Raw genomic sequence first — 12,876 nt, forward strand, 5'->3', positions numbered from 1 at the left:
AAAGAAAAGAAAAGAAAGAAAAGAAAGAAAAGAAAGACAGTTGGTTCATTAATAATTTGAAGCCAGTGGTTGTGACATAGCCATTTCTTTAAAAAATGACACAGGGGTCTTTTTTTATCTAGAACACCATTATGGTACTTTTTTCACTAACTGCATTTATCAAGAAAGAATCCCATAGAGACTATTTTTAGCTTTCTACGAGTACTTAATACTGTAATATTTATCCTACTCCAGAGACCCATGTACTGAAAGGAATTAACTTTAAAATGATATCTCCCTAGAGGGCTGACAAGGCTTTCGATACAAATACCTTGCAGCAAATTAAACTGGAAGTTCTATCTCAATGGAAGAGTAATTAAAAATGCAACAGTCCGTAAAAAGTTTATATTGCTTGCGTATATCAAATCTTCATAAAAATATTTTCAGGGCAAAATAAAGGCAGCAAATCTACTCCTTGCTAATGCTCGTTCTCTTCTATTATTTAAAACACACATAAAAGCATGCTAGACCAAGAAAAATAATTTTTGTATCATGGAAATAGGTGCAGATTTTGAGAAAGAGGAGTCCTATTCAGACAAAACATTAGCAAAAATTGCAAGTCGCTTCACAGCTGATGACAAGGAGAATGCCACAAAGAAAGGGTTATATTTAACCCTCATATGTTTATTTTAAAACTCATCACAGAGTAGCATTTAAATACTTTGTCATTTAATTTCAAAACACATCCAGAATCCTGGGATTTGTCTGTGTGCACGGGTGGTGTGCTTTCCAGATAGCAAAACTGTTTTGGGCTAGGATTCAAGTTGCATAATTGTTGGAAATAAGGGTTTAAGAATGTAAAAGCAAAAACAAAAATCACAATAAAAAATATTGAACTCAAGGAGCCTCAACATACTAAGAAATAGTTTCAGTGACTGAGATTCAGAGTTTAATGGAAAAGCCATCCAAACTCCATCTACCTTCCCTTTTGGGAAGAAGTCCTTCCTCACAAAACTCTTTTCAGAACCACCACCAATTTCTTCTCACTCCACTCATCCCAAGTGCCCTCAATATTTGCAGTGAAAAACTGTGACATTCTTTCCTGCCTGGTGTATTTTTGTTTGTTTGCATACATACATGCATATTTTCAAGTACATTCACTGTCTCTCCTCTCTTTTTCATGAACTTTCTGGGATACATATGGAACTCTGTATAAAGCAGCTCAATTTATGCTGCAAACTGCAGGAAGCCTGGCAGTTGATACTTCCCTGAAATTAGCAACTTAGTAACGATTTGGTCTTCACCCTGCACAAATGTTTAGGGGATAGTCAAATGATGATAATATTTAATATATTATCTTTACTATCATTTCTCAAAAATTTAAAAGGAAGCAAAAAACATTCCCTTGGATTAGCCATCAGACGTAAAAAAATTAAAACAAGACTGTCTGTTGGCTTATTTTAAATGTAAATTTAATGGTTTAATCATGTATTTTTCTTCTTGGTATTAAGAAGATGAGTGAATTTGGTATTGACCTAAAGGACTCTAGAATCTGGGATGTTAAAGACAGCAAATATTTATGAGAACAGCTGAATATTAAGGAACGAAGGAAGAAAATGAGGAGAAGCAACTCAAAAAACATAGGAAAGTAGGGCCATCTACGGAGAAGGAACATCCTATGTCTCCTGGTGTCTCCAGAGAGCATCACTGCATTGCAGGCTAGTAAGCAAGTTCATGCTAAGAATGTTGTGTCCATGTAAATAATACCTTGAGTAATACTTTCTATTTCAGAATCTTATTTTATATTTTAAGACATTTTCGTTTTAAAATGGTTCAAAGCGTAAACCACTGTTACTTACCTGTAAAAGTCTACTGCCTAAAGTACCCTTATAAGGAATGGAGCATTATTGCAACAAGCCATTTAGAACAGGATTTTAGAGTTCCAATTTAAGCCACAATAACATGAAAAGTGTAGAAATAAACTCAAATATTCAAGGTGAGATTGAGAACTACTTTAACATGTATCTGATTTCAGTCTGAAAAGAAATAGAATTTCATTTATCTGTGATTCCTTTAAATCCAGATTAAAATGAAATCTGGAGGTTTTTGATTATGTGGATTAATCCCATTTATGTTAGTGCATTAATTATTACTAATTATAAAGAGCATCAGTACAATAAGATCAATATGAAAAAACAAAAATTAAAGTTCTTTTTGTCTTCCTCCTTAAGCACTTGACTTGCTGAATGAGGGCAGCCAGCATAATCCATTCTTTGGGAGTAATGTCTCTTAAATAGTGGGTACTCTGATTTCTCAAAATTTTGGTCATGGGCTTAAATGAGCCCCTCCCAAGTTGAATCTACTTTTGCCACAAGCTCAGTCTCAACAGACTTAGAGGACTGTTTGTAAAATGTTAGTGATTACAATTTATCTTTCAGAGGCATTTTATAGGGTACATAAAACCTATTACAGAACCCAAGTGCTAATTAATGATAATGCACAGCATGTGCTTGCTCTTCCCTCTAATATTACCTGATCAGCCACAGCACGGGCTAATTTGTCCATTCGAGAACCTGCTTCGGCAATTTTCTTGGCAGCATTAATAACATCAGATGTATTTTTCAATGGCCCTTTGCCTCTGAAACAACATATACCACATAATTAGAAATCCACTGTTGAGATGAAATAAACAAAACTACCATATTGTTTGTCTAGAACTTTGCTTTTATATTTGATTTTGCTGTGGCCACATTAGAGGAATTTTGAATGTTTTCTAGATTCACTTCAATTTCCATGTTAACAGTCTACTTTACTTCCATTCACTTTTAGGGAATATTTTTCCTATTTTGAAGTGGATGCTCGCATTTTATTCTTTACATTAATTTATTTTTAAACAGTGGTTCATTAAAAAAAGATGATCACCACAAGGGCAATAGGAATTTAATATTTAAATACTTGCCGTGTGTCTGTGCTATTATATATACTACTTCATTTGTGTTCATTACAACCCTAGCAAGTAAGCATCATTATTCCCATTTTAGAGGAGAGAAAAATGAACTAAAAATTATTAACTCATCTAAGTTTGATAAAGGTCATACTGTAAGTTCTACATTTAAATCAGAGTGAACTGAAACAAATGCACGTGCATTGCCTTTCATACCATGTCCAGCACTATATTGTATTAATCATATTTTTAAGTCTACTTTGGCACTTTGAAAAGCAATAATCTCTTGCACATGACTGGGAACCATTCAGCAAAAATCTCACAAATCTTTTGAGCCTTCACTTTCATTGGCTTGTAGGTTTCTGATACTGTCTCATGAAGGAACACACAAAACACTGTGACAGTAGATGACTTTATGCTTCCAAACCATTGTCCCATGTTTTCACGTAAGGTTTTCAATTTGGTGGACCATTTAATATCACATGTACTTTAAATATTTATTATAAACGAAAAGGAAACTATACTGCATCATAAATCCTTAAACAAAATGTAGCATGTAACTTTTCTTTCTCTTTTCTGAGAGGTAAATAAAACAATAAATTTATTCTTTTTTTTTTTTTTTTTGGAATTGTTACTCATTCTGCCCTCCGTATGTGCATCTAAAAATCAATGCATTTTTTTTAAGGCTGCAAAATTACATTCCTATAGTTAGAAAATGTGGTGAGATGCAGAGAAAAACTACTCAGAAGTGATTTATTTAGAACATGCAGGGATATACAGAGTGGGCAATGACTGCCATTGTTATATAACAACATTTTATAAAATGGGAGACTTCAAATGGCTTCAGAAAATAAATATAAATGAAGGGCATTTTGTTCAGTTTCCCTCCCAATTTCCCTTCTGGTATTTTTTTTACATTCATAGCAGAAACAAAATTATATTGTATTCATGTCAATGCTTAATCACACATACTGGTAAGTTCAAAACTTAAGATATTTCATTTTGCTATGGTAACATTAATTCTTCCACAAAGGACATTGATTTTTTTTTTAAGTTACTACTTAGATTTTTAAATATGACAGGGATTTCACATGCAAATTTTACGTAATGTGGATAAGATTCTTTGACAATCTGGCTCCCATTTTCTAACATTTTAAAAATTATCTCTAAATAACCTTTTCCTTGGTTTTGATGCTTTAAATTTCTTAAGGAAAGTTTAGATGCAGAATCTGTCAATGTTTTGTACTGTTGTCATTATTACACATTCTTCCATGACTTCCACACCTTAAAATGTTTTTTACACTTTTACTGTGACATAGCATCTGTTACTTTTTGCATCATCTTAACCCATTCACAAAATGGTACATGCTGCCTACTTTTTATTATCAACAATCAGGTATGTTTATTTATTTCAAGAATTTCAAAGGATCTGGGAAAACAATTCCTTGTGAACTTTATATAACTTTCAACTGTCGATTGATTATGACATAATATGTGCAGTTAGTAAAGAACACTTATAAGATCTACATCTACCTGAGCCTCAGATTCCCAGCTTGTAGCCAAAGAATGATTAGAATCATGTCTTTTGTGATTACACAGAAGAGACAAACTAAGGACATCTTTTTAAAAAAAATTTGAGATTAGAGTTCATTTCGTAGACTCCGTTCTAATTCCTGAAGTGGCAAGTTGGTGATAGGAATGTATTTCATTAAATGAAACAGCAAAATAGAAGTTTTGAGATCATTTCCTTATTTTCTAGTTAAGGAAATGGAAACTGGAGGAGAAAGGCTAAGTGTTGTGCCCATGAAGATAATTGGCAGAGAGTGATACACAAAAAGAGAATTAGGTTGGGATCTCTGTGTCCTGTATTACAATTCAGTACTCTTTACTCTTTTTACTATATATGTTTCATTCTTATAAGAATGCTGAAGTAGTGATCACAGAGAAAAACAAATGGCTTTCATTACAAATATGAATGTATTAGAAATAATGAAAACAATAATTATCTGACTCAAGAATTTAGAAAGAAGTAGAAAAAAACTAATAAAATTTCAAGAACAGATTAATGATTTAGAGAATAATGAAACACTGGAAATAAATCTAGAATGGCTCCCCGCAAAAAAGACAAAGTGATGTAAAGAAATATACCTAGGGTGGGGGTGACTAGGTGACGGGCACTGAGGTGCGCACTTGAAGGGATAAGCACTGGGTGTTATTCTATATGTTGACAAATTGAACACCAATAAAAAATAAATTTATATAAAAAAAGAAATATACCTAGATTGCTATCAAGAAAAAATAGGAGAAAACAAATATTTAAAAGTAAAAAAGGTAATACTGAAATAACCTTAGAAAACAGAACATTAAAAAGCATCATAAAACCGCTTTCTTCAATACACATAAATAAATTTGAGGACCTGGAGGATGTAACTTCCTAGGAAAATATAATTTACCAGTGCTGATCAGAGAGGAGATTTTGAAAAATTATCTACAGAGTCTGATTTCCATGGAATAAATAAATAAGGGTGTTAAAGAGAAAGCTAGTAAAAAATTCAGTAAATCCTGGTAGTGTCACAGAGGAATTCACTAAACCTTTAAAAAGAAGATAATCCCAATGCTATTCAAACTCTTCCAGAATACAGGAAGTCTTCAAAACCAACTGAATTAAGTAATATAACATTGATGTTATGAGAATCAACTAATACAAACTATTTGAGGATGCTTATTTAGGTAGTAAAACTTTTTTTAAAAAGGAATTAAAAGAAAAAAAGAGCAAAGAAATTAAAGAAATGGCAGTTGAGTGCTAGAGTGGGTTCACACATGCTCACAAGAGCTGCTGTTAAATTTTCAGTTTAGTGAGTCAGTTGATGTGCTGGTTACTTGAAATGTGCCATGATAAGAGTACTTATTCCATGGAAACCAGAAAATACTGCATAAGTAATGGTTATTCCCCCCTTCAGAAAATCAGCAAGTGCTGTCAAAATTCAAAGTAGTAGTTATTACCAGTGGAAAGCAAGAGTACTGTGATCTGTGAGAGGTATATGGAGGCATCTGGAGCTAGGTGATGGTTATACAGGTTACTTTTACAATAATATTCAAAATGTATGTTCATATTTCATGAACTTTCTGTACATATCAATTTAAATAATGTTTATTCACTTATGTTTCCATCAATCTGATGGATATAAAAATTTGATTTCCATTTCTTTGATAACAGAGGAGGTTGTCTTTTTATTATTTATTGATCATTATTGTTTATCATTCATATATCCTTTTCTCTGGATTGTTAATATAAGTTTTTGCATATTTTTCTAATGACTTGTTTTAACCTAAATTGGTATCTAAGATCTCTGGGTATTTTGGATTCTAATCTTTTGTTATTTATTCATGTTTCAAATAACTTCTAGTCTTAGCGTGTATATTTACTTTCATTACAGTTTTTTTAATATAAATTTGAATTTTACTGGGCCAAATGTGTAAATCATTTCTACTAGAGTTTGTGCTTTAACTTATGACAAAGCAACCAGTAATATCCTCTGGGGAACAGTCTTCAATAAATGGTGTTGGAAAAACTGAACATCCACACGCAAAAGAATAAAACTGGACCATTATCTTACATCATACATAAAAATCAACTCAAAATTGACCTAAGACTTGATTATAAGATGTAAAACCATAAAAACCCTGAAAGAAAACATGGCAATAAGTAACTTGACATTGATCCTGAAGATTTTTTGTATTTAACAACAAAAGCAAAGGCAACAAAAGCAAAAATAAACAAGTGGGACAATCTCAAACTAAAAAGCTCCTGTACAAACAAAAAAATAAAAATAAATAAATAAATAAAAGGCCCCTATACAGTAAAGGAAACCATCAACAAAATGAAAAGGCAACTTACCAAATGGGAGAAAATATTTGCAAGTCATATATCTGATAAAGGTTTATATTCAAAATACATAAAGAATTCCTACAACTCAATAGCAAAAAAGGCAAATAATCCAATTTAAAAATGAACAAAGGATCTGAATAGACATTTTTCCATAGAAGATATACACAAACCCAACAGGAGCCTGAAAGAGTGCTCAATATCACTAATCATCAGGGAAATACAAATCAAACCACAATGAGAGATCAGCTTACACCTGTTAGAATGGCTATTATAAAAAATAAATGGCTGTTACAAAGGCTATTATCAAAAAGAAAAGAAATAACAAGTGTTGGTGAGGAGGTGAGGAAAAAGGAACTCTCATGCACTGTTGGTAGGGAATGTAAATTAGCGTAGTCGTTATGGAAAACAATATGGAGGCTTCCTGAAAGATTTAAAATAGAAGTATCATATGACCCAGCAATACGACTCATGGCTATTTATCCAAAGAAAATAAAAACACTGACTTAAAGAAATAAAAGCACCTCTGTGTTCATTGCATCCTTATTTACAATAGCTAGGATATGAAAATTTAAATGTGTTTTATATATATATATATATATATATATATACACACACATACATGTATATAAAATATATATATTTACACACAGATGTGTATACATACACACAAATACAAATATATAATATATATTATATATAGGAATTGGATTCATCTCTCAAAGAGTGAAATCTTGCCATATGTGACAACATAGATGGACCTTGAGGATATTATGCTAAGTTAAATCAGACAAAGACAAATACCATATGAGCTCACTTATAGGAGTAATCTAAAACAAAACAAAACAGAACAGAACAGAACAGAACAGAACCCACACAAACAAAGAAAATCAACCAACAAACCACACAGAAATACTCAAACTCATGGATACAGAGAACAATTTGGTGGTTACCAAAGGCTACGGGTGGAGGGTAAGAGGCAGGCAGGCAGTGAAATGGGAGAAAGAAATTAAAAAATACAAACTCCCAGCTGTAAAATAAATAAGTCATGGGGAAATAATAATAATAATAATAATAATAATAATAATAATAAATTATATTCTTGAAAGTGACTAAGAGAGTAGATCTTAAAAGTTTTCATCAAGGAAACAAATTTGTAACTATGTATGGTGATGGATGTTAACTAGACTTACCGTGATCATTTCACAATATATACGAACATCAGGTTTAAATTGTAAATATAAAAACAGAGAGCAGTATAATTACTCAGAAAAATAGGACAAGAAAAACTGCCAACTCCTAAATGGAATAATATAGATATTCAGAAGTGCTTTAGGTACTAAAGTGAAGTTAAAGCCATGTTCATCCTCACTGTTTCATGAAAATGAATTAAGAAAATTCTTTGAAACATCTGGAAAATGCTGACTATCTAGTATAGGATTCTGAACATTATCCGAGTTTTAAGAAAGTTTCAAAGCACAAATTTCTTTGAGTACAGAATCAGTGACGTGACCCACTTTCTCCACATCACAAACAGAAGAGAAAAGGGATAGAAAAGATAGTTGTGTCACTTGAGGGAATGGGAGAATCAAAGTTTACTAGATTCTTTATACTATTGTGCCAGAAGTTGGGTGCTAACTGTGGGGTAATAACCAGTATCTTTAAAAGAAGAGACCCTATACTCAACATAAGCACAAGGGTAGTATTTTATTTTAATGTTATCATTGCATGGATTGGGAGTGATTTCTGAAACTCCTTCAGACATCAGAGTATCTATAGCAGCTGTCCAAGAGGATTTTTGTAATGATGGATATGTTCTATAATTCTATACTGTTCAATATAGCATCCCCACATGATATAAAACACTTAAAATGTGGCTAGTATGACTGAGGAACTGAATTTAATTTGATTCAATTATTCCTTCTATTTTTAACTTTTCATTTTGAGGTAATTATAGATTCCCAGGAACTTACAAGGATTTATATGAGTATGTCCTATGAACCCTTAATCCAAACCCCCTTCAATGTTAACATCTTGCATAACTATAGTATAAGTATACAACTGGGAAACTAAGATTGGTAAGATTCATAGAGATTATTCAGATTTCAGCAGTTGCACATGCAGTTCTCTGTATATACAAGTTATAGGCATTTTATCACATGTGTAACTTCATGTAACTATTACCACAGTTAAGGCACAGAAATGTATTATCAACACAAGTTTCTCATACTAACTTTGTATCACCTGTCCCTCATCCATAATGGTAATCACCCATAGTTGACCCCGAGATGATAGTGACTAATCTGTTCTCCATCTCTATGTTTTTATTTCAAAAATGTTTATTTCAATGGAGTCATATTGTATTCATCATCTGAGATAGGTATTTTTTACTTTGTGTAAGGTCCATAAAGTTCATCCAAGTTGCTGCATCTGTGTATTCCTAAGTAGTCTTCTGTGGTATGAGTGCACCAGAGCTTATTTGACTATTATTCAAATGAAAGACATTTGGGTAGTTTTCACGTTTAGGCTATTAAAAATATGTCTGGTATAAATATTTGTGTACATATTTTTAGTAAATATAAGTGTTCATACTTTGGGATAAATGCCCAAGAGCAAAATTACTGGGTCCTAGGATTAGTCCATTTTTAGTTTTAAAATTAACTGTAAAATTAATTAAATTTAAAAATTTAGAGCTGACATCAGACTCAATAGTGAAGGACTGACAGCTTATCCTCTGAAATCAAGAACAAAGGTGCCCCACAACGGTGCCCCTTTTGATACTTTTATTCAACATAATACTAGAAGTCCTAGCCAGAGCAATTAAACAAGAAAATAAAATAAAAGGCATCCAGACAGAAAAGGAAAATGTAAAGTTCTCTTTGTTCACAGATACATGATCTTTTATGAATGAAACTCTAAAGATTCTAAAACAAACAAACTTGGAATAAATGAATTCAGCAAAATTGTGGGAAATTAAACCAACGTAAAAAATTTGTGAGACCAGAATTACCCTGATACCAAAACTAGATAGACTCCAATAAAAAAGAGAACTACAGGCCAATATCATTGAAAAAAATGGATGCAAGAATTGTCAATAAAACACTAGCAATCTGAATCCAACAATATATTAAAAAATGATTTACCACAGTCAAGTGGGACTTATTCCTGGGTTACCAGAGTGATTCAATATTCATAAAACAATGTGCTATACCATATTAATAGAAGAAAGGGTAAGAATTGTATGATTATTTCAATAGAAGCAGAAAAAGCATTTGACAAAGTACAACTCCCACTCATGATAAAAACCTTTAAAAAATAGATTTGGGGGAACATACCTCAATATAAAAAGCCTACATATGAAAAACCCACAGCTGTTATCATCCCCAACAGGGTAACACTGAGACCTTTTTCTCTACAGTCAAGAAGACAGAGGTGTCCACTCTCACCACCGTTAACATAGTCCAGAAGTCTCAGTCACAGAAATCCAACAACAAAAAGAGACAAAGGCATTCAAATTAGCAAAGAAAACGTAAAACTTTCACTATTTGCAGATGACACAATACTGGATATAGAAAATCCAAAAGACTCCACCAGAAAAACTGCTAGAAATTACAAACAAATTAAGTAGGAGAGTATTATCCTAAGTGAAATAAGTCAATGGGAGAAAGACAAATACCATATGATTTCACTTACATGTGTAATCTAACAAACAAAACAAGCAAACAAAACAAAACAGACTCATAGATCCAGGAAACAAACTGTTGATTATCAGAGTGGGGATGTCTTGGCAAGTCACAGGATGACATAACTAAAGGAGATTAGAGGTACAAACCTCCAACTAAGTCAAGGGGATGGAATATTCAGCACAGAGAATATAGTCAATAATATTGTAATAACTTTATATAATGACAAGTAGTAACTCCACTTAACATGGTAAACAATTTGTAACATATATAGTTGTCAAATCACTATGTTGTACACCTGAAACTAATATTATTGTATGTCAACTGTACTTCAATTAAATATATATATATATATATATATATATATATGGAAAAAAGTGTAATACTGCATAAAGACAGACACATAGATCAATAGAACAGAATAGAGAGCCGAGAAGTAAATGCTTATGCATATGGCAAAATGATTTTCAACATGGTTGTCACAAGACCATTTAACAGGAAAAAGACAGTGTTTTTTAACAAATACTGTTTAGAAAACTTGATATCCACAGGAAAGAAAATATTGTACCATATACAAAAATTAACTCCAAATTGATCAAAGATCTCAACATAAGAACTAAACTATAAAAATATTACAAGAAAACACAGAAATTTCCTGGCATTAGATATGACAATGGTTTCTTATATATGGTACAAAGAACACAGGTAACAAAAGAAAAACTGATAAATTTGACTATACCAAAATTTTTGATACTTTTGTGCATAAAAGGACACTGAAGAGTAAAAAGGAAATCTATAGAATCAGGGAAAACATTTACAAATGATATATCTGATAAGGAGTTAATATCTGTAATATATTAAAAAATCTTACAATTCAACACTAAAAATAAATCAACCTGATTTAAAAATGAGCAAAGGCCTTGAGTACACACTCCTGTAAAAAAAAAACAAAAAAAAAACAAAAAAAAACAAACAATGAATGGCTAATCAGTATATGATTATTATTAGGGAATACAAATTAAAACCAGTGAGATACCATCTTACACTCATTAAGATGGCTGTTATAAAAACAAAAACAAAGGCAGGAATTAAGTATTAGCAAGAATGTAGAGAAGTTAGAATCTTTGTGCACAGTTGATGGGAACGTAAATGGTGCAGCTGATACGCAAAACAGTGGTTCCTAAAAAAGTTAAACATCGAATATCATATTACCCAGCAATTCTACTTAGTATATACCTCAAAGAAGACATTTGTACACCCATATTTATAGCATTACTCACAACAGCCAAAAGGTGGAATCAATCCAAGTGTCCAACATGGATGAGTGGATAAACAAAATATGACATATACATATAATATTATTTAGTCTTAAAAACGAATGAAAGTCTGATGTAGGCTACAGTCTTAAAAACGAATGAAAGTCTGATGTAGGCTACAGTATAAGCCCTGAGAACATTATGCTAAGTGAAATAAGCCAGTCACAAAAAAACAAATGTGCTATATTTCAACTTAGCTGAAATACTTAGAGTAGTCAAATTCATTGCCAGAGGTGTAGGAGAGAAAGGAATGGGGAGTTAGTGTTCAATAGTACAGAGTTTCTGTTGGGGAAAATGAAAAATTTCTAAGAGTGATGGTGGTGATGGTTACACAATAATATAAATTTATTTAATGCCACAGAATTGTACACTTAAAGATATTTAAAATGGTGAGTTTTATAATATACATTTTCACAAAAAAAGTATTAAATAGCCATGTGCTAATGTATTTGACCACACAGGTTTAAATGAACCATAGTCATCTAAATAATGCATAGTGGAATAGAAACCATAAACAAATGGCCAACAGAAAAAAAAAAAAAAAAAAAAAAAGAAAGAAAATCAGGCCTGGAAAAGAGAATATAATGTCTGAGTCTTCCTATCAGTGAAAGGAAATGTTGACAAAGGAACTGGGCCTATTGGCTGTATTGCTTCTAGTCTCAAAATATTGTCTTACACTTTTTGTGTTTCCTACCTTAAACCAGATCCGCTATTTTAAACATGTTAAAAGGTGCTTTGAGGAATCTTATGATCTTAAAGACAGAAACCATAATATTGTTCCAACTGGAACATGTTTTTAGTTTTTTTTTTTCTTTTTTGAAAGAACATCAAGTCATAGAATTGGCTCTATTATATAGGGTCATGTAAACTTTTCTCTTTTGGTAATAGGCCATTCTTACTTACATAAGGCTCAATATCTGGAAGCTTTCCCAGGAAGAGATCATTTAAAAAAAAGAAAGGCATAGAAAACTATTTCTATATCACTGCTATTTACATTTACCAATGAATTCACATTTACTTCATGGAAAGGTAATAAGTATTAATGGGACAAAGCAATGTGCGAGTACA

General features: G+C 31.9%; 1 protein-coding gene across 9 annotated transcripts in view; it reads right to left on the bottom strand.

The window, feature by feature from the left end:
* Positions 1-12,876, bottom strand: part of CTNNA2 (catenin alpha 2) — a 1,086,013-nt gene that overhangs the window by 41,841 nt on the left and 1,031,296 nt on the right. For all 9 annotated transcript variants that reach the window (XM_025453745.3, XM_025453746.3, XM_025453748.3 and 6 more), the window contains one exon: positions 2,512-2,617. In XM_025453745.3, the coding sequence (XP_025309530.1) occupies positions 2,512-2,617 (106 nt within the window). The remainder of the gene's footprint in view (positions 1-2,511; positions 2,618-12,876) is intronic.

The sequence above is a fragment of the Canis lupus genome, chromosome 17 (genome assembly GCF_003254725.2).
Source record: "Canis lupus dingo isolate Sandy chromosome 17, ASM325472v2, whole genome shotgun sequence".
In the NCBI taxonomy this organism is placed as follows: domain Eukaryota; kingdom Metazoa; phylum Chordata; class Mammalia; order Carnivora; family Canidae; genus Canis; species Canis lupus.